The sequence below is a fragment of the Sturnus vulgaris genome, chromosome 27 (genome assembly GCF_052056855.1).
Source record: "Sturnus vulgaris isolate bStuVul1 chromosome 27, bStuVul1.hap1, whole genome shotgun sequence".
Classification (NCBI taxonomy): Eukaryota; Metazoa; Chordata; class Aves; order Passeriformes; family Sturnidae; genus Sturnus; species Sturnus vulgaris.
Genome location: NC_142269.1, coordinates 2,791,600 through 2,818,151, shown reverse-complemented (window position 1 = coordinate 2,818,151; position 26,552 = coordinate 2,791,600). Strand labels below are relative to the sequence as shown.

The 26,552-nt window shown below is 46.3% G+C and overlaps 2 protein-coding genes across 4 annotated transcripts; one reads left to right on the top strand and one right to left on the bottom strand.

Annotated features, from left to right (window-relative positions):
• Nucleotides 1-270: 270 nt before the first annotated feature.
• DDX42 (DEAD-box helicase 42) lies at nt 271-16,070 on the bottom strand. The gene is made up of 18 exons (XM_088179540.1): nt 15,986-16,070; nt 13,949-14,185; nt 13,195-13,345; nt 12,582-12,643; nt 11,529-11,565; nt 9,949-10,098; nt 9,626-9,730; nt 8,950-9,069; nt 8,406-8,582; nt 7,778-7,906; nt 7,454-7,553; nt 7,202-7,249; nt 6,631-6,728; nt 5,492-5,768; nt 4,805-5,031; nt 3,506-3,616; nt 3,163-3,264; nt 271-2,665 (listed from the first exon to the last, which is right to left on the bottom strand). Exons 2-18 carry the CDS (start codon nt 14,167-14,169, stop codon nt 1,550-1,552), a joined length of 3,231 nt encoding a protein of 1,076 aa, XP_088035666.1. The 5' UTR covers nt 14,170-14,185; nt 15,986-16,070; the 3' UTR covers nt 271-1,549.
• A 1-nt stretch (nt 16,071) lies between these two features.
• CCDC47 (coiled-coil domain containing 47) lies at nt 16,072-26,065 on the top strand. Of its 3 annotated transcripts, none has more exons than XM_014889437.2 (13): nt 16,072-16,192; nt 18,073-18,338; nt 18,459-18,566; nt 19,410-19,584; nt 19,763-19,884; nt 20,414-20,479; nt 21,170-21,271; nt 22,089-22,199; nt 22,460-22,545; nt 23,250-23,308; nt 23,809-23,918; nt 24,051-24,218; nt 24,483-26,065. In XM_014889437.2, exons 2-13 carry the CDS (start codon nt 18,078-18,080, stop codon nt 24,561-24,563), a joined length of 1,449 nt encoding a protein of 482 aa, XP_014744923.1. In that variant the 5' UTR covers nt 16,072-16,192; nt 18,073-18,077; the 3' UTR covers nt 24,564-26,065. The 3 variants fall into 3 exon arrangements, with proteins under 3 accessions (XP_014744923.1, XP_088035668.1, XP_014744924.1); XM_088179542.1 differs by having other exon boundaries at nt 16,179-16,386; XM_014889438.2 differs by lacking the exon at nt 16,072-16,192 and adding an exon at nt 16,618-16,755.
• Nucleotides 26,066-26,552: the final 487 nt, after the last annotated feature.

The window sequence follows — 26,552 nt, the reverse complement described above, 5'->3', positions numbered from 1 at the left end:
TGGGATGAGTCGAGTCCCATGTCCTGGGCTGTATCCTTTCCTCTTATAAAGCAGAGGAAAAATCTATTCCCCAGGAGGCCTTGAAGCTAAAACAGGATTTGTGAAACATTTTGGGGTGAAAGATATTATGAAAAACCACGGGAATTATTTTATCAGCTACAATCCACAACTTCTGGTGAGAGAGACACAGTCGATCTCCAGACAGTCAGTTCTCCATTTGCACATCAGGGCTGCCAAAGGAAGTGGAGAATAAAAAGCACATGCTGCGTATTTTTGTACCAGTAATAAAACATTTACTAGAGCAAGCAGAAAGTAAATGCACAGCTGATAAAGAAAACATCACAATGTCACAAAACCCTGACAGCTTCTGGTACATCTTCCAGTGGAAACGAGCCAGCGGTGGGTGCTGACCTGTCCCAACTGAAAAGTTCTTCCCTATCTTGTGGCAAAAAGTAAAAGTTAAAAAATGGGAATACACGCAACGAGTTAAAAACGGGCAAGCAAGATTTTACAGATTTACTACATGTGTCCAAAACAGGGCCAGATTTGAGCTGTTTCTTTTCATTAATTGTTTTCTGAGTTCTCCCTAAAGGCTTCTGAGCAAGAGATCCCTGAATTTCTGAATCTTCTTCCTTTAGCCACACTTCCTGGGGGGGGTCCAGCCTCTGATTGTTGTGGTGTATCTACATTGTTTTCCCTTTTTTGTTTTAATTTGAAGAAAGTACTCAACCCTCTCAGAACAGAGGGTGCATAGGCACAGCAGAGACACAGGTTTGCTATGCAGGCTTCCACCAGAATGAGAGATATTAGAAAACAGGAGGTTCTTCGAAAGAAAAGAAAAAATCTGGGCAATGGGATTGGAATTAAAGTACTGACCACAAAACAAGCCAGGGAGTCCAACCTACACTACAAGTGAATTTGTGGTTTGCTGGGATGGAGAAGGATCCCTTGAACAGCTCCACACACACACACCAAGAAAAAAACCAACCAAAAACCAACTTGCTCCGCCCCACCTTCAGCAAAGCAAATTGATACATTCTAAACTGATGGGAAGAGAGGCCAAATTATTTGGGGAGAATATGTGAAAAGGAGATGGGGGAAGAACTCACCGTACTGACCGAACTGCTGCAAGATTAATGTCTAACAGGCAGGTCCTGAGCATCTCTAGGTGGACTGGACTGGTTTGTAAATGTGAACGCTGGTTAAGAAAAGACTAACTTATACTTCTATGGACAACAGTTCCTTAACGTTTGAAGGATGTGGAACAGCTTCTTTTTGTCAAGAAGATCTGTTTAAATCCAGCAGAGTCACTTGAGCACTGAATGTTTCAAAGCAGAAACCAGGGAGCTTTATCAAAATTATTTCTTTCACTAAGTGTTGTGTACATTTCCTTTGGGTGAATCTGTCCGCAGATGAACTTGCCTGGAGGTTCTCACGGTTTCCTTCTCCTGCCCCAGCTGCTCAACAACCAGTTACCAAAAACCCCAAGAAATCCTCTGGAAAAAGACAGCACTACCTGCAGAGATTCCAGGCTGTGAACCCCCGGCTTTTAACTGTCCCACCGGCTTTTCTTGCGTTTTGGGGGCTCTGGGACAGCAAAGCCATCTGTCTTGTTGTCTCGGCTGTTGGCCTCCTTCCTGTTCTCTCCATTCCTGCCCTCGCTGTTCCTGCTGTCACCGTTGTTGCGGCTGGCGCTGCCCGGCAGCTCGGTGAAGTGCCGGCCCTCGCCGTGGCGATGGAGGTCACCGTGGCGGCCGTCCCCGTGCCGGGAGGGGTCACCGTGCCGGCCAGCGCCTTCGCCGTGCCGCTGGCCATCGCTGTTGTAGCGCTGGCCATCATTGCTGTAACGCTGGCCATCATTGTAACGCTGGCCATCGTTGTTGTAACGTTGGCTATCATTGCCGTAGCGCTGGCCATCATTGCCATAGCGCTGGCCATCACTGTTATAACGTTGGCCATCATTGTTATAACGTTGGCCATCATTGCCGTAGCGTTGGCCATCATTGTTATAACGTTGCCCATCGTTGCCGTAGCGTTGGCCATCATTGCCGTAACGTTGCCCATCGTTGCCGTAACGCTGGCCATCGTTGCCGTAGCGTTGCCCATCATTGCTGTAACGCTGGCCATCATTGCCATAGCGTTGGCCATCATTGCTGTAGCGTTGGCCATCATTGTTATAACGCTGGCCATCATTGCCGTAGCGTTGGCCATCACTGTTGTAACGCTGGCCGTCGTTGCCGTAGCGTTGGCCATCGTTGCCGTAACGTTGCCCATCGTTGCCGTAACGTTGGCCATCGTTGCCGTAGCGCTGGCCCCCGCCCTCCCCACGCCGCGGGGTCTCGCTGTGCCGGCTGTTCCGCTCTCTGGCGGCGCCGCCCACGCCGCCGGTGCCGGTGTTGGTGCCGGTGTTGGTGCCGGGGCAGCCCTGGGCCGCGGCGCTGGGGAAGGCGACGCCGCTGCCGCTGCTCCCTTGGCCGCCGCCGCTGAAGCCCGGGGCTCCCTTGGCCGCCGCGGGGCTCTCGGCACCGGCCGCGTTCTGCTGCGCCGAACTCGTCGGGACCGAGTTCAGGCTCCCGGCGCTGGTCCAGCCACTGGCACCAGCAGCAGAGCTCCCAGTCTTTTGGTTATTTAAACTTGCAGCAACAAAGTGACTCTTGTACTGGGACTGCAGGAAAGGAGAGACAAAAGAGAGCGGGTTTGGCTCTGTGCTGCCCCACAGAACACGGAGCCATGGAGCCTGCCTTGGACTGTGGGGAAGCAGAGCTCCTAGGAACAGTCAGCCCTGGAGTGATGACATTCCTGTTAGTAACGGGCACCTCCTACCAGACAACACCAGCAAGGGAATTCTTACACTGTGGGGTTAATTTTTACACTGAAGAGAAAGAGCTGGTTCCCCTTTCGATTGCAATTGCACCACTGCTGCTAAGCAACCTCAACGGAATCAAGCCCAGGTGCAGAATCCAGAAAGAAAAAAGAGCAAAGAGGCAGCAGAAAACAAAGTAATTTTGGCAAATTTGTGCAAACGTGTTCAGTTCAGTCTGCACCTAATTCCACTACTTGGGACTGTAATGCTGAGTGTGCTCCAAGTGACACAGCCACAACCTGAAATAAGAGGGCTGCTGCATTTTCAGGGGAGAAAAGGAGTCCAAGCATGGAACCCACCTGGAAAGCTGCTTTCATTGCTGTCAGCCTGTCCCCCATGGCCCCTGTGGATGGCTTGTAGGCCTCGTAGTTGCTCATCACACTGTTGTTGTTTCCACGGTCCTGTGCAAAAACACCAAGGGCAACTGCAGAGGTTTGTGCCACACAGACAACTCAGTTCCACCACTGCCCACATCCATCCTGTCCCTGCTCTCAGGAATTGCATCCACTAAGGAAGACAGACTTCTGGAGACCCCCGAGCAGCGGAACAGTTTGCTCCTTTTTTTTTTTAGTTAAATAGTAATTGATACTAAGTGAAAAAGTTCAAGAATCTGTGAACAACCTCCTCAGCATCTCTACTTACAGTATTTTCTGAGCCCAGCCCGGGGCGCTCACGGTATCCCAAGCCACCACCACCAATGTTCAGCTTCTTGCCCTTCCCTCCTTTAAAACGGGATTTCCGGAACCACGGATTCTGTAACAGAAGGACAAATGTTTCTCAACACAGGGAATAAAAAGCTTCATAAATGCATGTAATGAGGCTGAGAAAAAAGGGATACACTGAGCATTTCAAAAGACAAATGCTGTTTTCCATTCAACCACACAGCTGCTGTAGGCAGTTGTGTCATGTGGATCTGATGCTTTGGCTTACAAATGCTTTCTAAGAAAATGGATTTTACACCTTCAACTCTCATTCAGGTTAAGGTTTTGGGGGTTTGCATTCTAATAAACCCAGGAATAAACACAATTTCCAATGCCATCACTTGGGAGCTCTGCTCTTGCTCATACTTTGGTTTCACTGATTTAGCCCAGTGCTTTGCTAAGGAGAAATGAGTCTGTCAGCAAAACTTTCTGTACCAAGCAGTGGCCAGGGAATGTCAGCCCCAACAGACCTGCTGTTTCCAGGTGTTTAAATAATAGTTGGCTGGATCACTTTTTATGCCCTACAGTCTCTCCAAATGTGAATAAATCAGTTGGCTTCTGCATGCTCCTCTCAAGGCAGTCAGGGGAGCTCTGCCTCACAAATTCTGTCCCTTCTGAAAATGCTGCCTATGTCAGAAAAAGCAGCTGCTGTCCAAGCTGCTTGCTAATGTACCCACAGGCCTGCTAATCCATCTCTGAATCTGGGAGTTGCCAAAAAGCCTGGGCTCTCTTGCTGCTATACAGACAGCAAAAGACAAGAAATTAGAGTTGATAAGTTCAGTGGCATAAGCACAATTGCTGCACCTACCTGTCATATCTGTATATAGCAAACCTGGCAGACAGCACTGCCAAGCAGGTGGAATGATCAAGCAACAACCCTTTCACAGAGGGAATGTCCCTGTAATTGTTTTCTAGTTTAGCTTTCAACTAAGCTGCATGTCCCAGGTGCCTGCTATAAATCTGACTGTAATGAGACACTGGAATGCTCTGCTGGCATCAGCAGATTACAGCTCCTAATTTCCTAGGCAGTGCCTGGCCCCAAAATAGATCCCATAGTGTGTTCCAAAATCTTCATGGATTCTTTCAAAGGCCATTAAAAGCACTAAGAAACCAACTTTAAACCGGGACAGATCCCCAAAAGATCACTGCTAACACATGATGGAGCCAGCCATGTGAGCTGGCTGATTTTGTGCTGAATCTGGACTGAAACTTCCTCATCTCAAGTTCTGCTGCTTCACACCTGCATTGCCAAATCCAGCAGCTCTTTGGAGACGTGCTGGTTGGCACCCTCCAGGTTCCTGACGAGGTCTCCAGCGAAGTTGCTGTCCTTGGGGGTGAGCAGGGTGTAGGCCACCCCCTTCTCCCCCGCGCGGCCGGTGCGGCCGATCCGGTGCGTGTGCGTGTCGATGTCCCGAGCCACGTCGTAGTTGATGACAGTCTTGATGGAAGGGATATCCAACCCTCGAGCTGGAAGAAAGAGCAGCGTGGTGGGAAGTGTCATTATCCCCAGTTAACTCTGGTAGTTATTCTTCTGGTACCAGGGTACCACCCTGCTCTGGTCCCGTGGGCAAAATGAATGTCAGCTGATGAATGAACAACAACCACTTCCTTAAGACACAGCTTTTCTTTCTGTGTATTAAAAAATGTCAGGCTCTAATCTAGGCAGCATTAAGAGACTAAAAATACCCCCCCTTGCCAATGCCATGTACTGCACAGGCACATAGTGTGAGTCTTGGGGGTGTCTGTGCAGGGCCAGGAGTTGGGCTCCACGATCCCTGTGGTCCCTTCCAGCTCAGGATATTCCATGGTTCTGAAGAGCACAGTGTCCTGCAGGTGCAGAAGCCAACCTGGTCACCTCCCACTGAAACATTTGCCTTTCTACTGATACCCACAGCTGGTCTGAGCTGCTTTCCACAAGGTCACGTACCTGCCACATCTGTAGCTACCAGGATGGGGATCCCCTTTTTCTTGAATTCTGAAATGACTTTATTCCTCTCACTCTGGTCCATGTCCCCATGAAGCAGCCCCAGGTTATGATCCTCCTGCTTGAGGTTATTGGCCAGTTCCTCTGCATTGGCCTTCTTGGTGACAAAGAGGAGGACACTCCCAGAGGAGGTGAACTCCACGAGGCGCCGTGTCAGCCAGTTCCACTTGCTGGGCCCAGAGGGGAAAATCTCCACAATCTGAGTGACATCTTCATTTGCCTAAGGGGAGAAATGTCCTCAGAGTCAGGAAGGTGGGAGGAACACACAGACTTCCCAAACATTCTGCATCACCAGTAATACAATGCAGTGCAGCTTACAGCACTACCTCCAAGTTTCTCTGGAAGATTTAATTTTTACACATTTTAATATTACTTCAAGGATGATGCTTCCACTACAGAGTAATAGTTTAGATCAATGAATTGAGCTGGGAAAGCTGGTGCTTTTCTTAAGCAAAATCAAGAGAAAAATTTCCCAGAAAGAAGGAGATTCAGGTATTCACTTTTTGTTATAAAGGGACCTGATGTAAAAACCAAAAAATACAGAGAACTGGTTGAAAGAAGGATGTTCCAAAGGCATCTCCTGAAATTTCTCAATAGTTTCAATATATTATTAGCAAAGTTTCTTCCCAGCAGGTTTACATCTGCCCACTTCATCAGCTTCCTACCAGATCCCAGCCTGCTGATAGTTCAGCTGTCACTGTCAAGCAAGTCCAGCATCAACATTCCCATGTAAACCATAGGACAGAGATTTTAAGTTTCAGATTTTTCACTGCAGAAGTTGCAATGGCTTTGTTTATGCTTTTGAGATAAAACTAAATGATACAACCATTGATTCAGCCTAATAACAAAAATAAACCACTGCATTAATGTTCTACCCCTTGATGAAACCTCCCAACACTATGGGAGAATTTGTTGGTGGAGAGGTCAATAAGATAAAAATAGAAACCCACAAAACTTTCTATTTTTGCTAAGCACAAATTATTTAAAACTAACTATTAATGATGACTTTTGCAGTTTAATTTCAGAGAACAGAAACAGAACAATTCCTTGCTCTGAGTGTCTCCCAAGTACCATGGAATTACCTCTCCAATGTCTCCTTGCACAACCCGGATTGGGTCGATCAGAATATCCCGGGCCAATTTCTCGATCTTCTTACGGAACGTGGCACTGAACAAGAGGGCTGCAAGACAAACAGGCTTCAAACTCCTTGGAGTACAAACTTCTTTTCACAACTGTGAAAACACTGCACAGATGTTATGAAGGAGGACCTGGATTTCTGAGTCTCAGTGAACTGAAGCTGAGGTTTTATGGGTTCTAATGGAAATGACCAACCACTGTTAGAATTCCACGAAGTGGAAACACATTTCATGGCATCTGAAATGTTGATAATACAGAGCACTGCTGTGAACTTTCATGGCAGCTCAGAACACTGAATTTCAAGGCATATGAACATGAATTCAGCTAATCATCTTTGCTCGGAGTGCAGTCAGTGGAGGGATTACAGAGAGATGAGCTGAATGCCCACATGTCACAACTGCTCCCTCCCAACAGCCCACGCTGAGAATAACACCAGTGGATTTGGCACAAGTCTCCTGGCGTGGCTGTGTCCAGAACTGGAAATCCAGCTCTGCTGCAGACTCACTGTGTACTCACTCTGTCTGTCAGGACGTACGTGGCTCGCGATTGATCTGACCTGATATTCTGCAAAGGAGAAGAAATGCTCTAATCAACCCTGTACACTCATTATTTAGAAAAATTAAGTCAAAATGCAGTTTCATTGTTTTATTTAACATATAACCACAGAAAGAATGAGTGCTTCTCACTCACTATTTAGTTTTACAGACTCCCTAAGCTGGGACTGGGCACCAGTGCTTCCCAAAACAGTGACTTTGGTTCAATACGTACCAAACCCCATATCAAACATTCTGTCAGCTTCATCAAACACAAGGTACGTGACTCTCTGCAAGTTTGTAGCTTTCTTTTTCACATGATCAATCAAACGACCCTAGTAAGAAAAGACTCCAAGTTTATAAAGCACCTTTAAAAACACATTAATATATACAACCACCTAGCTGCTTTTCACCCTAACTTACCAGAGACAGAACAGAAAACATCTCATGGCTTTTGTCTAGAACTAAGTGTCAATGTTCACGTTACAGGAACAGATTCTTACAGCTTTTTCGAGCTGAACAGTGCAAAGCCCTGGTTTTGGTGCTCACAAACACTTACTGGTGTGCAGACCACGATCTCTGCCCCCTCCTGCAGGGCCTTGGCTTGCTCCCACATGCTCCCTCCTCCGTACACGGCCACGGAGCGCAGGTTGTAGGCTTTGCCAAAGCGCTTGCACTCCGAGTGGATCTGAGGGGGAGACACCAGCACAGCACAGCTCACATCACACAGCTGAGACAACAACAACCTGCCCTGGAAATGCAGCACAGCTCCTGAAATGCACTCTTCAGCTGCCAACTTAATGAAATTATTCCCAGCTCCTCAGGGGTGAATACTTCAGCACATGTAGATAATTTCCAGTAACCTGAGAAACCTATTTAGGCATCCAACAATAATTTAACCTGCAGGCTTTATCCTTCTGCACATGCAATTTGTCACAATGCATCCACAGCATTCTTATACCTGAAAATAATATAGGAGCACTGTGCAAAAATTTTAAATTTTAGGTTTGTCATGATCCTTCAAGAAAAACAATGGAAGGAAAGAGCTGTGAGCTGAAGCCAGGCTACTCATGCACAAAGTAGTTTTTTCAAATACTTTCCTGAGTTTCTCTGGTAATTTTTGCCAAGAATTTTGCTTTCTTCTCCAAGCAGACTGGCTGGCACATTCAGGAATGCCACACACCTACCTGCTGGCAGAGCTCCCTGGTTGGGCAGACGATCACTGCAATGGGACCATCCCCTGGCTCAAGCTCCTTCTGATCCATGATGTGGATCAGCATTGGCCAGATGAAGGCAGCTGTTTTCCCACTTCCAGTCTTGGCTATCCCAATCATGTCTCTGCCACTTAGTGCCACTGGGACACCCTGAAAAGAAGGAGATTCTAAGCCCACATTATGCCCACTGTGGCACATCCTTGTGCTAGACAGGTACAAGAGAACTCAGGTAACGAGGAAAACCACGACAAAAAGCCCTGAACGTTTCTCTAAGCAAGAGAAATCACCTGAAAGTTTTTCATTCACCAAAAAAAAAGGAAAAAGAAAGGATATATTTACAGTGGTCACTTAACTAGAAAAAAGTGGGTAACCTATTTTAAAAATATCAAAGCTATTTTTCTAGAAAAGCCCATTCTGTAGGCAACTAGAATTGCATTTGTCACATCCTCATGTGGATGAGGGAGCTTTGCAAGTGTTCTTTTTGTTCTCTTTACAAGTTTGAGAAGTAACAACTCACCTGACATTGTATTGGAGTGGGTTGGGTATACTCAGATTTCCTAATCTGATGCATAAGTTGCTCATCAAACCCAAAATGAGCAAAACTACTGCCAGGCCTTGGAGGAGCAGCCCCGGAGACCTTGGAAAGAGAAAAAGATCTTCGTTCATGAACAGTGAGAGAAAAACAAAGAGCAATCTGTTTAAAAAAAAAAGGGTCTCTCTGCCTCTGAAAAATAACTTTACTTTTTGAGTGGACATTAAATTTAACTGGGTGCAAATTCCAGATGCATTGTGAAAATAAGACTTTCAGGTATAAAAATTCAATTATCTGTCAATCAACATGAGCTACTAAATGTCATTTTTATCTCCTTTTGTCTAACTGGTGCTCTACCCCAAATAATTCCCTTCAAAGAAGGCCACCCCACTAACACATCACAAATGGCAAAGAACTAATTTCTGCATCTATTTCCAGTTTGAACTCCTAGCTCTGGAGGTCTTTAGTCCAAGCAGCATTCCTCACTGCCCACTTCCACAAATACATGGGAGACTTCAAGAAATCAACATCACTGCAGGTGATTGAGAGGCCTGGATTCAAAAGCTGGAGTTCCCAGTGAAAATCTTCATTAGAACTAAGATAGTCCAAGAATGAAAGGGGGTTCAAAGCTGCTGGGAGGGCACTTTTGTGCCCAGCTTACCCGGAGGTTCAGCTTATGCCGTAACTCCACCACCTGCTGCGGGGTCAGGCTGGTGATCTCCTCGTGCTCATCATAGAAATTTTTCTCAAATGGTGGGTATTCAATCTGCAATGTCATTAATTAGTTACTCAGTTAGTCCAGATTCAAGATCCCTTTTTTTTTTCTGAAGTTCTTAATTCCAGAATACTTGCTTAAATGAAGCCATTTCAAGGACCTTTAGTATGACTCACCTAAGAAAGCTCTGAAATATTACAGGGGCCTCCTCAGCTCCTGCTTTCTGGAATGCCTCAAACAGAACAGAACAGAACAGAATTCCCTCCTACCTCTGAATGGTCAATAGGTGGAAGAGGATCAATGATTTTTTTGGATGGTGCAATGGGATTGCCATCACTGTCATACTCCAGGTTATCCTCCTCCTCCTCCTGCACCACACCAGCAGTGGGGTTCTCAGCCATGTAGCGGAAATACGCTTCCTGCAGCAAAACACATCAGCAAGCTCACAGCCACGGCAGGCACAGCCACTGCTGCTGCCTGAAGTGATGGCTGTGCTAAGTGGCTGTTTGCTTGCACACCCACCACGAGGAAAAAGGCAACTACATTCACTAGAACTGATTCTTCTAATCAACACCAACACATACATCCTGAAGGACAAGAAGTATAAATGAAGAAAATAACTCCAGTGTCAGCTACACCACAAAATGCTCCTAAAAAAAACCAAACCTCTCTTGTGTCTGCTTAACTCCTTCTACCAAGTCTTGTTATGTCTAACAACTGAAGGATCTATTCTTATCTCCACATGAACAAAGGACAAAGAACAAAACACTGTAGGTTTTTAACCAGAAAACACCTTGTTACTAAGCATATGATGTTGATTTTTTTAAAACAGGTTGTGCTAAAGATAGTTTCTTTACTTCCCCTAACTAGACTTTAGGAAATGAAAATATATCTATTTTTCATAGAGAGTCAACAACAAACGTGAAAGAAAGTATTTCAGAAAATGAGCCTGAGTTAAGACAGTCATCCTGTCACGTGCCATCCTCAGAGCTCACAAAGATGTTTGTGTTTCTCAGATTCTCACTGGAACACCAGGGTGAGACTTTCTCATAGAGAAAACACCAGTCTCACTTGACATGAAGCCAATATTTGAGATCAGATCTGTAAAGCAAGGCTCAATTACAAATATACATATATATTCATCTGGCTTTTCCATTTTCCTGGCCAATTATCCCTCGGTCACAGAGCTGTGCACACAATGCACTTGAACAACAGCTGTGCCCAAGCATAAAGTCACCTCTGCTCAAACTCTGGCACAGCTACACTCAGCAGACTGGAAGCAGAGGCCTCAAGGCCAGACAACCCTGCCAAGCTCTGCACTAAGACAAGTAACACAAGACTTAGCAACTACAACTCTGTAGGAAGGTACATTTTGAAATTAAGTCTTTTCTCTTTATTATTTCTCCTACAGTGATGCTTATAAACCTCAACAAGAACTGGAGCTTCTCTGGAAATAAGGATCAAAAGCCTGATTCTTCCTTGAACAGAACCCACATTTCACTGCAAGGAGCCTGCACAGTCCAACAGCCTCTCCCTGGTGTCCCCTGGGGCTGATTGTGCTAATGTAATGTGCAAGATCCTCAGACACTGAACAACCTGTACAGGAAGCTTAAGTTCAAACTGACTGAAAAAAATCTTCTTCAGTGAATGCAGTTGTGTAATATTCTTCTTAGAACACCTAGAAGGGTAGAGACAGCAGGGTGACCACTACAGCTTCCTGCTGAACTGTCCAGAGACTGCACATGACTCTGGGATTCTGTTTGTCCTTAGTAGTTACGTGTTTGGAGAGGGAAAGTTAAAAGATACAAAACAACAAAAAAGAAGATAGAAAGACTGCATAGGAACTCACTTGGTCATCTTCCTCTTCAATGTCATCTCGAATACCCCTGGAAAAACAAGCGGAGAAAAAACTTCCCTGCAAGTGTTCCACAGACTCAGCTCAACAGCTTCATTTGATCAGTGCTGAGCTCCAGATTTCGTGGAAGACACAACACTATCAACTCGGCAACATTTATATTCCCAACCCACGGAGTTTTCATATCTGGTGCCAAACATAGCAGTGACCCTGCAAAGACTTCTCTTTACTTCTAGTACTGAGACTGAAAGATTAGGATTCCATCTTCCCAGCAGAAGCCACAGCAAAGATCATCCTGGTCTAAGCTCTCGATGCTACAGAAGTCCCATAACTGAAGAGGAATATGAGCCAGGAAGTGCAAATCCAGGTCAGAACTTCCCCAGGTGGTGATTTGGATCCGGTGTTCTGTGTCAGGACCATGTATAATCTCATCAACCCCATGCAATGTAACTTCTACCAAGATATCTGACATTTCTATCAAGAATCAACAGCCTAATTATCTTCCTTAATCCAAATAAATATATAGATAAGCTACACAAATTTAAACTGTTTTCAACTCCAAATTTAGTACCCCAATTGTCATGTGCTGCCTAATCTATTAGCTTTAATATCTAAAAACCTAGTCCAAGTTTAGAAGAGTCTCCAATACGCCAAATACAGCAGCACTGAGTTATTCTGCTCACATAAATGCAATTTTAACCTAAACCATTCTGATCCCTCCAAGGGTGTGGGAAGCAGAAAAACCAACAGAGGCTGATCTGGAAAGTGGCAGGAGTACAACATGCTGCCCCGATTTCTGTGACCTAGAAAAGCTTCTCGTGTGGGATAAGTCTCAGTGTGGGTGCAGTTTGCCACAGGATGTGCCACGGATTCTCCCCTATTATCCCATTTTCCAGCCAAGTCGTTACCCACAGCCTCATGCACAGGTTAATGATGTTTATTAGGTGTATGCTATACTGTCTAATGAACAACCATCAGCAGCAAAAGGCACTGGAATTCTCTGAGCACCACACACAACAGGGATGGCAATGATAAAAGAGAACTTACTTAACGTTCTTTTTCTCTTTGTCTTTATCTTCGAGTCTCTTCATGTCTCGAGCAGCCTGATCCTGGCAGGTCATAAAGGTGTCACATGTTAAAAAGACCAAGATGGTAAAACATGGAAGGGAAAAATGTTCCTGAATAATTAGACCATTATGTCACAGAGACAACACTTCTTGGACTAAACTTCGTCTTGTTCTGTATCTGATTATGTTAAACAAATTCTCCTACTAGTACCTTTGAATTTATATACTACTCTAAGCTTGTAACAGTGTTATTGAAAAATTAAATTCCCCATATTCCTCCTGAATGCAACTAATAACATAGCTGTAGCTAAGAAAACAGTTCATCATAAATACAATTTCCATTTAGGTAGTGAAAAACACGAGCTCTATGTTGTATTGTTTTGACACCCTCAAAGCAGTCAAATGGTTAAGTTATTGAAGTCATGTTCACTCTCTGTCTATCTAACCCATTTCTGAGCTCCAGCTAACACCATCCTACATCAACCCCGAAGTTAAGAGGCATTTTGACTGCAGCTGCCAAAGCCCTGAGTGACATTTGAGTGCACACAGGTACAGCACAGCAATGAATAAACATTCCCCGAGCTGGCTCTTGCCTCCACTTCAGCCATGAATGCCTCCAGAGGATCATCATCACTGTCAGAGTCTGCTGACTTGGAGTGGAACTGCTGCCGAGTGGGGGAATTCTCTGCAGGAATGTAGGGCAATTCCACATTGCTGGAATCTTCCTCTTCATCCTCAAAGTACCTGAAAAAAATGAACAACAGCCCAGTCAGCACATGGTTTACAGCACTGTGCTGTCTTCCATGGTTTCTGGTTGATCAAGGCACCCACATGGACAACAGAAGTCAGTATGGACAAGAGAAGAGGCTGAGGTTTATTTATTCATAATTACTCATGTTAAAAGTTCAAAGTGATGGCAGGGCAAATAGGTATCATAAAATAGTCTCTCTTCATCTTTCTTGTAGGCTCCCTTCAGGTACTGGAAGGCCACAATTAGGTCAGCCCCAGACTTCTCCAGGCTTATTTCAGCCTTATTTACACATTCATGGAGCCAAGAGAAGGGTTAGTAAAGAATTATGGTGATCAATGTTTTCCTATGCAAAAGATACCCACATTTATCCTGCTTGGCTCCAACTCTGAGAACACCATAGAGTGAATAAAATATGTTCTCGACAGGGGAAAGCTGGAGGAGGAAAGATTCTGCAGGCTACCGTAGTAACTCACAGTGTTCTAAGCATATTATTGTGCATTTATTTATATAAAAGTCAGAAGTACTTCCCCCAACCTCAGAAACATAAAACCATGACAATCTAGAGCTCCATAAACACCAGAAGTAAGTGCACTCACGCATTCTCCTCATCAAAGTTGGCTCTCTTTGACCCAATTTTGTAGAAGGAAGGCAGCTGAGGGGGCCCCGATTTCGCGAACGCCGCCGAGGAGCCGGCGGTGCCGAACGCGCTGTGCGACTGCTGAGACAGCTTGGGCTCCTCTTTCTTGCCAGGTGTTATGGCAAATCCACCAAACCCAAAGCCTCTCTTTGTGCCAGGTCCACCTTTATTCCAATTCATGATGTCCCCAATACGCCTGTTAAAATGAGTAAAGACAAATTAATGGCCTTCCTGCTTCAGGCACTTACAGGTAATTGTCATGATTTTTCTTGTTAGTCGATCACTTCAGTCATGACCCAGGCACTTGTGGAACTCCGAGTGACAAGAGTTTAATCTGTTCCCAAAAAGGATGGGGCTCTGCTCTTTTGTCAGTATGAACGTATCCACAATTCCAAAGAAGAATAAAAATAAAGTGGTTGTCTCCCAGAACACGTCGTGTCCTTCAAGGATTACTTAAACATATTTAAGATGTTACCCGTCCTGTTTGCAATCTAAGACAAACAAACCCAAGGCAAGAACTTTGAACATCAGGAGGAACAAGAGATGAGAAGGCAGCTCAGTGCATATTTTGCATGTCCACGTTGTCCCATCTGCGTTTCATGGCTTGTCAGTACCTCACTCCTGCAACCCAGCAACCTCAGAGAAATGGGCCCAGAGCAGCACAAGGCTCCGTGTGAGCCCAGGCACAGCTCTGCAAAAAGCCAACTCCCTTTCCTTCTCAAGGCAGCACCTTCAGCCATATACACGATCTCTATATTATACATTTTTATATGCTCTCCAATCTCTGTTTTTCAAACACTATCTTAACCACTCCACACAACAGCATCTGCCCAAAACTTGATTTTCTAAGATGACAACTGAACTGATATATTAATATTTACAGTTTTCATTCTTGAGTCATTTAATTATCTGCATGGTCAAACAAATCATATCTGTAAGGCAGGAAAGAGAGCAAGACACCCACTGCTTTCCACTGCATTATAATTAGCTGTCTAAAGGCTGCAAGCCTTATTAAACTATTCAAAGAGATCAGAACTCACTGGCAAAACAACTTCCAAACAATCTGAAGGTAAATAGTGCAGCTGGTCCCTGTGCTGAACATCTACCAGCTTGGGGCTTGCTCAATAAATCCCGAGTTGACCAAAGCTCAGCAGCAGATTTCGGGGGAAACTCTGCAGTTCAGCTCTCCATGGCAGCACTGAGCATGGAGTCCTGTTTTCCCTCTTGTCCTGACACACTCTCTAGCTTTTACACCTGCGGATCCGTGGCACTGGGAATCAAAACTTACAATAAAGAGGTGAGAGGTGGAACCGCATTTCTGCTGTGACAGCACAGTGGGAATCTTTGAAAACTGTTGAGTTAAAATCTGATTGTAAGAATTCTTCCTCACTGTACTTATCCACCTTTTTCCTCCTTCCGCTACCTCAAAAAATCAGGACGATCAGTTTTTTTATTGTCAGACAGCAGCAAAAGTCAAACACGGTCAGTTCGCCCACTCGCCAGCAGCGACTGAACAGAGAAAGGTTCCCACAGGACGCAGAGACCGCAGGGAAACTCCTGAGGCTTCGCTGCCCCTGTGGCCGCCGTTCCGGGGAGGAAACCCCCGGGGCACGGACCCTGCCCGCGGCTCCCGGGATCCGCGGCACGGCCGCGATTCGCCTGGAACGCTCCCGTGCCAAGAGGGAATGGCGGAGGGACCCCGGCCCGCGGGACCGCCCTCCCCAGGGCACGGCAGCGACCAGGGCCGGGGGGGACAGAAGCCGCGGGGAGGCGCTGTCCCGGCACACCGGGCCCTGCGCGGGGCCCTTCCCGCCCGCGGAACCGCCGTGCGGGGCGGGCCCTTTGTGCGGGGCAGGCCCGGGCTGCCCGCGCCCGCTCCAGGCCGCGGCTACGGCGGCTCTCGCCCGCGAGAGGCCCCGCAGGCCGGCGGGGGAGGACGCGCCGCCGTGCCCGGCTCGGCCCGGCCCCGCTCCCCGCCCTCAGCCCCCTCACTCACCCTCAGCCCCGCAGCCGCCGCCGCCACTTCCCCGGTTACCGGGGCGGGGGGTGGGGACGCCACGCACCGACGTGGGCACGCACCGTGCGTGAGTGACGCGCGTCCCGCGGCGCATGCGCCCCGCCCGCAGGTGAAGCGGCAGCGAGTGAGGGCGGCGGGACCGGGCAGAGGCGGGAGCGGGAAAACCGGGAGCGGAACCGAGAGAAGGTAACGCTGGCGGCTGCCCCGGGACCGCGCCGCTTCCCGCGCCGCTTCCCGCGCCGCAGGGCTGGGCTCACCTCCCCACCCCGCCTACGCGTGTGTACCCGCACATGCGGCGGGGCCCGCAGTGCGCAGGCGCCCCGGTACAGCGGGCACGGAGCGGAGCGCAGCGCAAGGCGGGGGCCGGGCCCGTGACTCAGGTAACGCGGCCCCGGCCCCCGCGGCCCCGCCGGACGGGACACCCCGCTCCCACCTGCCGGGACGGCCGGGCGGGGCTCGCTCCCTCCGGGGAGCTCGGTACCGGCAGGGTCCCCGGGAGCGGAGGCTGGCGCCGAGGGCACCGGGCGTGCGCGGCCTGTGCTGCGCCCCGCGGGGCGGGAGGAGCTGGCGGCGGGGCCGGGGGCCCGGGCACCGCCCCGGGGGTGTGAGAGGGGCCGCGCCCAGCGCCGCCGATCGCTGATTTTATCTCGGTAACCTTGACTCGTGTTCCGGGAAGGAGCTGGAGCGTCCCGGGAGCGGCGGGATAACGAACACCTGCGGCGGTGTCCCCGCTTCGGGCGGCGGTCACGGTGAGGGCCCGACCTGCTGGGGACGAGCGCTGCTCCAAAACGTGCCACGGAGCTCGGGTCTAGGCTCGGGATCTGCTGAGCCAGCCCCAGGCTGGGGAATGCTCGGTACGGGGAGCAGCAGCAGCAGCCGCGTTCGCCGGAGATTGTTGGAAATGGTTTCTCTTGCCGGTGGGGCCTGGGCAGCCGGTGTGGAGGTCGGAGAATGAATCGATTCCTCTTGCAAGGGAAAGTCGGTGGTGTGTGGGTCGTGGAGGGCCTGCCAAGGATATTCTGCTTCCTGGAATTTGTACTTGGAGCCCGTTCTGACAGATTGCTGCCCTGAGGGGGTGCTCCAGCTCTCACCCACCTCTGGTTCAACTGTGTCCTTCGACTTGGCTGCAGAAGTTTATTTTGCAAGAAGCTATTTGGAGTTGTTGGGTCTGCTGAAGTGTGTGCTCAAACAGTCTGTGAATTCTTACTGTGAAATGTTTGAGTTTGGTCGAGCAGGTGGCTCTGTTGTCCTGTCGTTTTTAACAGAGTGCAAGTTCTGTCCTATCGAAATAGTATTTTGGAAATTTTTTTCTGCTTAAATTAATATCAAATTATGAGGTTCCCACACAATATTCCAAATTCCTGGGGTCAGCCTTGCTAACTTTCCATCCAGATTAAGGTTCTGTGCCCATGTTCTGTGCGGGTTTTTGCTGGAGTGAGGAGTGTTTGACAAAGGTGTTTATTTCAGTCGTCCTTGTCATTCTTAGCAGTGGGTTCCCTGCGTGAGGCACTCAGAGGAATGCTGGTCAAATTTAGAAACAAATCATTTCTATTCTGAGTTTGTGAGAGAACACTCTGATTAACATTCGGGTTCCCACTCGGATCTGGTTGCGGGAGGGAGTAAAATGAGCCTGACAGCAGAGCCTGGTGCAGCTGATCCTCTGTGCCTGCTTGTGAAGTGCAGCTGGGGGGCTGCTGCTGCCTTTTTTGGACAAGGTGCCCCAACCTGAAGGGGAGCTTGGGACTGTTTTGAGCTCAAGCAGAAAAGACCAGAAGCTGAGGGCAAAAGCTCTTTCCATCTCAGCTCATTTGAGCAGTGTGGCCAGATGTGAATTTGCTGCTGCCACAAGCAACAGCGTCCAGAACCTCTCCTTCAGAGTTATTTTGTTCTTGTACCAGTAATCACTTTCTTTTTAGAGAAGATGGCAAGATCAGGCAGGGATTTGTTTCTCTCTCTGGTCTGACTTGTAGTGTTTTCATATTGTGCACTGTGTGTTGAAGCTTAATGGAATGTGATGTAACAGAATTGACAAGAACTCTTTGCAATGATTTAATTTTCTCTTCTAGTGAAAATGAAGAATTTATATATTTTTATTGCTGTCCTGTTCATCCCATGGAGCTTTTCTTTGGCAAAGTATGATGAATTTGAGGATGGAGATGACATTATGGAATATGATGATAATGACTTTGCTGAATTTGAGGATGTGAGTGAAGATACAGTCACAGAGTCTCCTCAGAGGGTCATCACTACAGAAGATGATGAAGAAGAAGCCACTGTAGAGCTTGAAGGTCAGGATGAAAATCAGGAAGACTTTGATGATGCAGACACACAGGTAAGGCCTTGTCTCCATCCTCAGTGTGTTTCCTAATACTGTCCCTGCACCTTTCTTTCTTTTTTTGGATTTTACTTGCTGGATTTGGATTTTCATGCTGTTTGTGATTTCATCCTTTAGGAAGGTGACACTGAGAGTGAACCATACGATGATGAGGAGTTTGAAGGGTATGAAGAGAAACCAGACGCGTCCCATAGCAAAAATAAAGATCCCATAACAATAGTCAGTGTAGGTATAACTGTTGATCCACTTTCTGTTTGGAGTTGCATCACTTATTTTCTTAAGACAGTATGCCAGGAATGTCACTGGGTACTAAACAATGAACACAGTGTGTTTTTAGCTTGTCTAGGGTTTAAATGTCAGATTAGAACTTGTCAGCTTGGTTGGTTTTTGAAGCCAATCTCTCTGCCCACCCTTTATCACCTTTTTGCCTCCTAAAATAGTCTTTCACAGAATGATCAAGTGCTCAAGGCCTGCTTTTTTATTACACCTGAGATCTCTTTTTAGGTATTATAGCTGACCTTGGCAGGGAAAATTAAGGTTTGGGTACTATTATGGCTCAAGGGTGGTACAGTGATAACAGAATGGCTAATTAGCCTCAGAGGTGGCAAAGTCAGGAAGACTTCCCTGCTGCCCCATGGAGCCTGTGACTCTTGCTGGCATCCTGAGAATGTTCCTGGGCGTTGGGTGTTACTTTGGATTTGCAGAGAAGTTATGTGATGATCAGATAATGCTGTGATGGGCAGGGTATCAAGCTCAAATGCTCAGGGAATTGAAGTACTGGGCTGTTTACTCTGAGGGATGTGTGCTAGCCCAGGCTCACCTGGAAGTGTGTCCTTTTTTTGTATTAAGCAGGTATTTTGAGAATGCTGTTATCAGTTGTTTCCTGTATGATTCCTGTGCCCCAGTAAGCCAAGTGCATTATGTAGGCTTAGCTCTCTCCTGTTGCCTTTGTGGAGCTTATTGCTGTGTTGGGGATGGAACTTCTCCACTACTCTGTGTTTCCCAAATTTTTGTGTGTATACAATCCACTTGCTCAATATGTAAATCAGTTTCTGTTCCCTTACACAGGTCCCTGCTCACCTTCAAAACAGCTGGGAGAGTTATTACATGGAGATCCTGATGGTGACAGGTCTCCTGGCTTACATCATGAACTACATCATTGGGAAGAACAAAAACAACCGCCTGGCTCATGCTTGGTTCAACACTCACAGAGAGCTGCTAGAAAGTAACTTTGCTCTTGTTGGTGAGTTCCATAATGACAGGGATCCAGCTTTAGTATTTGGATAAAGCTGGGTTTAGACTGGCATTTAGGCTGTAGAGAATCTTTCTCTGTACTGTGGGATTGTGAGCTGTAAGCCTTCTACTGCACTATGGTGCCTCAATTTGTGAAATTGCAGTTCTCTTTCACTTGTTTTCCTCAGGGGATGATGGCACTAGTAAAGAAGCTACAAGCACTGGGAAATTAAATCAAGAAAATGAACACATATATAACTTGTGGTGCTCTGGAAGGGTGTGCTGTGAAGGAATGCTCATCCAGTTAAAGGTGAGAATGAGGGAGTTTGTGGTGCTGTTTGCATGTCACCAGTTTGTCAGGTTCTAGAGGCTTTTCCATTCCTGTCTGAGCAGCATGGAATCCCAGCTTGGCATTTGTGCTCACGTTCAGACACAGAGTTCTGAGTACACACACGTGAGGGAAAATTGGTCATCTAAAGGTCTGTACAGACCTGTATTCTGCCCCTTAAAGTTGGCAGCAAAGAAAAGTGCTGGCAGGATGAGTCTAGAAACCAGAGGTGTAGTGTGAACAGAGGTAACTGTAGGCTGAAGAGCCCATTTGCCACTTAGAGGGATAAATGGACCAGCAGGAATTCCAAGGAAGTACAGCAAAGACAAATACAGAGCCCTGCAGCTGGGATGGAACAGTCCCACAGCTCATCTGACTTGAGAGAACAAAGCTCTGAGAAACTGCTCCAATGCAGAAAGTGGGCCTGCTTCTGAGCTGGATTGGTCACACAGGGAGAGCAGGGAGTGGAGATTAGGAAGGAGTTTCTCACTGCTGTCTGTGGTTTTCTCAGTTTCTCAAGAGGCAGGATCTGCTGAACGTCCTGGCGCGCATGATGAGGCCGGCGTCGGACCAAGTGGTGCGTACCGAGCTCCTCACACTAGCTCTGATAATCTGCTGCATTCCCTCAGTTCTGCTCTGCTGCTCGTGATTGTTCCAGGTGATTTCTGTAGTGTTCCATATCTTCCAGTTCAGTAACTGTTGAAACAGCCTCAAAGAACTGTTTGCATTTCACAGGCAGGAAAGAAATACAAACTGCTGATGACTGGAAGTTGCTTTGTCTGTGGATTTTATCATTCGAGTGGTTTTGTGAGCAGTCTATCATGATTCAAGACGTCATCGTGATAAAAAGTGTTTTACAATCTGAAATATGTAGTGATTGCTCATCTGTGTGTTCAGTCTGCCTGAACAGGACTGCTTAAACTCATATTGGGTTTCGTCTGGATATTATATTCCTAATGTTACATTTGCCTTCCCACTTGCTCTTAGAGAGCATAAGTACCAAGAGAGATTACATTTGGAAGAACAGTGACTGTGAATACTCTTCCCATGCATCTATGCTGTTCTAGTCACTGTCATTACAGCACAATACTGAATGGTGTGCTCAATCTGATTAAAATGCTTCCTTACTTTAAGACACACTGAAAAACTTTAAATCAACCACGTTTTTCTCAGCTGTGTCTGTCCTTGCTTAGTCCTTGTTCTTAGGAATCAAAGTATCAGACAAACATTGAAATCTGACCAGGGCTAATAACATTCTGTTTCACAGCAAATAAAAGTGACAATGAATGATGAAGATATGGACACGTATGTGTTTGCTGTTGGAACCAGAAAAGCACTGGTGAGACTTCAGAAAGAGATGCAGGACTTGGTATGTACATGCACATTGGTAAATAATATAAGAATCTAGTCTGCATATTCACTGTTTTCTTGAGGATAGCTGAAGACCTGTGACTGACCTGTTGGAATTTGTGGGGAAAAGACATTTCCATCTACAGATAAAAGTCTAATGGAATCAAACATCAGAAGTGCTCCCCCCTGTCAGACCTGCAGAGAAAGAGGCACTGGAAAGCAGCTTACCCCTTTCTTTTGGGGTAGAGTTGGTTTAAGAGCTGCAGAATTTTGTCAGCATACACGAGTGTCACTTCACCTCGTTTAATTTGCACAAAAGACATCTTCAAGGATTGAAAAGTAAACTTAATCAGTGATATGTGATGTGGAAAATTTAGGTTTAAGTCATCATAAGTTTTTACATGAACTGAAATTAAAACTTTCCATATGTTCAAGCGTGAAAGGAATTGCAGAGCTTGCAAAGAATTCAGTGATAACAAGCAATGCTTTACAGATCTTTTCTCTCAAGTAGCAGCATGAAGTGTGGTTGGTAGCATGCCAGTTTTTGTTCTGATATCAAAGTGTAAGCAAAATGCCTTAATCCCCTATGAACACTCCAGTATGTATGCATTAGAATTGTTTTATCTTCTTCCTTAAAGTGCTGACTTCTGCAGGAAAATGCTGCCCTAAAGACTGTGCTTCACTTTGAAATGTCCCCAGCCAGGATGAGTGAATGTGTTTTTTATTGTTTCCTCTCTGCTACTTTTAGTGGTCCCACTGTTCCAGAACAGTTCAGTCTGATAACATACTTACAGGCTTGTGCTTATTTTTCTTTTGCATTGTTCTCTTTGAAACAGAGTGAGTTCTGCAGTGATAAACCTAAGTCTGGTGCAAAATATGGGCTTCCAGATTCGCTGGCTATCTTGTCAGAGATGGGAGAGGTCACGGAGGGAATGATGGACGCCAAGGTAAACTTGAGTGAATGAATACAGATACTCCTTGGTAATCCTGGCATTTATAACTTGTGCATTCTAAAAAAGTTAAAGGGAAAAGTTCACGTCTCTGTCAGTGTCACTGTGAACTGTAGAATGGTTTTGGTTGGAAGGGACCTTAAAAATCATCCAGTTCCAGCCCCCTGCCATGGGCAGGGAACCTGGCAAACCCCTGTGGAGTGGGTAGGCTGCAGCTGGAGTGGTGCTGGGAAGAGCTAACGTGGTTTCTCTTTCAGATGATCCATTTCCTCACACACTACGCTGACAAGATTGACTCTGTCCAATTCTCGGACCAGTTCTCCGGTCCAAAGCTTATGCAAGAGTAAGTGAAAAGGCTGAGCTCTGCTCAGGCTCACTCTCAGCTGTGCCTCTGCCCTGCTCAGGCAGCAGCTCTGCTCTTCCCTGAGCCTCCCAGTCCAGAGGTGCTTTCAGGGGCTGCTGCAGAATTGCCAAGTGGTGGGTGATGTGTCTTAGCTGAATTACATGTAGGTTCGTGCAAGGGTGTATAAACAAATGAACATAAAGGAACGTATTTTGATTTAATTATAAGACAGCTTATGTATATGCCTTGTACTAAAATTGTGGAGGATCTGTGAAATGTAAGCCTGAGGTTTTCACATTAGAATACTATGGGATTTTGGGCAGTGAATACTTAAACACTTGAGAAAATATTTTGTTCCCCTAAAATATTTAGAGATCTTTAGTGGTATAAACAACAAGGGGGCCTGTGAAGCTGTATTTAATTCAAAATATACAGACCTTCTTAGTGCTCATATGCCCTCTGGACAGAGGGGGACTAGTGCTGAATGTTTTCACACTCATGCCTTTTCTCTTCAGGCTTTTGGGTAAAATACTTCAGGAATCTGGTTAGTTTGAAACTTAACTTTGGGTTACAGCCAGGTTTTTAATGTTTATTTTATTCAAGCACTTTCCAAGTGTCTTTTGGTTCTTGATGGATTTTCAGACCAATGTTAGCTACTTTGTGTTTTTCTTCACTCCTTCCAAACACTTGTTTCTTTCCTCCAGGGAGGGCCAGCTTACAAAACTGCCCGAAACTAAAAAGACACTTTTGTTTACATTTAATGGTAAGGAAACAGTTGTTTCTGTGTCTGTGGGAGTGTTGGGTTTTATTGATGTAAGTCACATGCTCAGGTGTGGAAGATTGTGTGATGAGTGACTTCAGGGCATGGAGCAGGATCACTGATTGATAAACAGAAGGCAGCAATACCCTGGGGACTGAGCAGCATATTGTCATGATAACAGGACACTCAGTCTTGCTGTTACTGACCTCAGCTCTCTCTTGGGGTGGCTTGTTTTTAAACCACAAGCCTTGCAGTTTGAATTTGCACAGGCTCAGTTGGTTTACCATGGTTTGAATAAAAGCGGCTGTTGGGAGAATTCTAGAAAATAATAGATCTTCAAATCTCTTCAAAATTCAAGCCCATAGCTCCCAATGAAGCTTCCTAAAGAGCAGGATAAGAGCATCTTTATTTCATGAACAGTGTGAGCCATAAGGGAAGAGCATCACAGCAAGCAGACCAGTACTGCCAGTCTGTGTGAATGAACAAGGAACTCTTTATTTCAGTGCCTGGTTCAGGCAACACTTCCCCAAAGGACATGGAGTCTTTGCTGCCTCTGATGAGCATGGTTATCTACTCCATCGACAAAGCAAAGAAGTTCCGGCTGAACAGAGAAGTAAGTAGTGTGTGCTTTTCTGTCTCTGAACATCACATGAAACTGGAACCATTCCCACTGGGTCCTTATGGATCCACTGCATCCTGCCTGGGGGGAAATCAGTACAAACTGTTTGCTTTTCTCTGTGCAAAGGGGAAACAAAAAGCTGACAAGAACAGGGCTCGGGTGGAAGAGAACTTCCTGAAGCTGACTCACGTGCAGAGGCAGGAGGCTGCCCAGTCCCGCCGGGAGGAGAAGAAGCGGGCGGAGAAGGAGCGGATCATGAACGAGGAGGATCCCGAGAAGCAGCGTCGGCTGGAGGTGAGGGGATGTTACACTGCCACGGGCTGCTGCCAGATCCCTCCTAGGACATCTCCAGGGCTGCCTGTAGGTGTGAAACTTTGATTTCTGTTTGCTGGAGGGCAGACAGCTATCAGGTATTTGCTGCTCCTTTCTGAAACACACGAAGGCTCCTGGTGAGATGTGAGCCCAGTGCTGGAGGGGTTTGTTAGTTGGTTCTGGAATGAGCTGCTTGTTCCTTCAGGAGATCACCTGTGTTTATTCAGATTCCTGTCCTTCCTACAGGAAGCTGCTCTGCGGCGTGAGCAGAAGAAGCTTGAGAAGAAGCAGATGAAGATGAAGCAAATCAAAGTGAAAGCCATGTGACTGTTGTGAGAAGTGTCTGGGTGCCACCTGTGCAATTGTAATTCACAGGGTACAAAGACCTACGTGACTCCATAATCCTCTGATTCCTTGAACACTAGTAACCATAAAGAGAAAGTTCTTGCATTGGTGTTACTTATTTAAGTATTACAGCAAAATGCGTGGGGAGCTTTGTCTCAGCAGTTCTGTTCCAGGTGGTACAAAGTTTTGCTACTTGTCTGTTAAAAAAAAATTGCAATATTCTTGAATGCTTTTTGTCATTTGTCCTTTAAAAACAGAAGATTGTAAACCTGTCCATGTGTGGTGGTAACATATTCATGCTTTGGTTTTAAACTTTGGTTTTAGTTATTGTGAGGGAAACGGGAAAAACTTGGGGGGGAGGAAAACTGCACAATAAAACATTTACTGTGCATTTATTTGCATCAAGGCACAACACTTAGAGCCTTCCATACACAGTATGGATTCTTCAGGGATTTAAGCCCGGTAGAAGTTCTAATAGAAGTAGAAGATTTTTTTATCTTAGTTTTTTTTTTTTACAAAGAAAGGCCTGAAGCAGTATTAGGTCACCTGTGGGCATGATTGGCTTATGTGTAAAACAGAGATTAGAACCAAGGGAATGGAATACATGTACAGTTTCCTACTTGTATGTTTGGATGCTGCAGACTTAACACAATGTGGAATCTGTGATGTCAGCACAGTGTTCCTTCAGGAGTGAGTGCATGGTGAGTTAGCAATTCAACCAGCTTTCCTTCAATATTTTAACTGTTCAAATTTGCCTCAACCCCTTCTCTCCTGATCTCAGCAGCTGCTGCCCAGTTCACTTTAGCCAGGAGCCAGACCTAGTGGAGTACCTGCAATTCCTGATCTCCCCAAGGCAGTGAAAACGTATCAGGATATTTGTCCTCTTCATCTGGTCAGTGATCACTTCAGGGTTTTGAATCTAAATGGGAAGAATGAAGTGAATGCCCTGTGCAAGCACTTCGCTGGGAGAGCTCTGCATTTTATAAATGCTTCCTGTCCAGAAGGCATTTTATTGTTGCTTGTAACAGACTTTTAATAGTTTTGTGGGGAAACAATGTCCTGCATTTTCTTGTTCAATACTTCATGGAAACTTGGTTCTGAGGCAATAAGAATTAGCTGCTGTTGAAACAGCAATTGCTTAAAATCCTTGTTCCAGCATGGGATACTTCACCCTGACTGAAATGCAAATGTCTGTAACCTGATACATGCAAATACATTAATTTTATAATGGTTGGTAAAATTATTTAAAACCAAAACTAATGTAGATGATGTGAAATTTTAGCACTATTTAGCTTTAAAGATTAATATGTTATTGTTTCACAGAGTTCTTTGAAAGGAAATACTAGTTTGTGCTCTTTTGAGTAAGCGGACAGCTTTCCTGAAGTCCCATCCAGTTGTGGGCCATGGCAGCTAATTTTGTAATATGAACATTCAAATGAACAATCTAATGAAGAGTAAAATATAATTGAAACACTCCTGCTTTACTTGGCTTGTCTCAGTGTTCCTTTCATTTAGTAGGATTTCAAAGCCTCCTGTGTCCTGGTGAGTTTTGGTGTAGGTTTTAATCACCACGAGGAGCTGGTGCCTGCACTGCGGTGGAACTGACTGGTGCTGGGGGAGGGCTGCAGGAACGTGGCTCCCCCTGTTCAGGCTGGGCTGGGGCAGAGGAGGATTTGCCCCCGGGCTTTAAGAACCCTTTCTGTGAAGAAATTCCCGCTGATGTCCAACCTGAGCCTCTCCTGTCCCTGTTCCCTGGAGCAGAGCCCCGGCTGTCCCCTCCTGTCAGGGAGTTGTGCAGAGCCAGAAGTTCCCCCTGAGCCTCCTTTTCTCCAGGCTGAGCCCCTTCCCAGCTCCCTCAGCCTCTCCTGGAGCTCCAGCCCCTTCCCAGCTCCGTTCCCTGCCCTGGACACTCTCCAGCTCCTCAGTATCTTTTTAAAGTGAGGGGACCAAAACTGGACACAGCACTTGAGG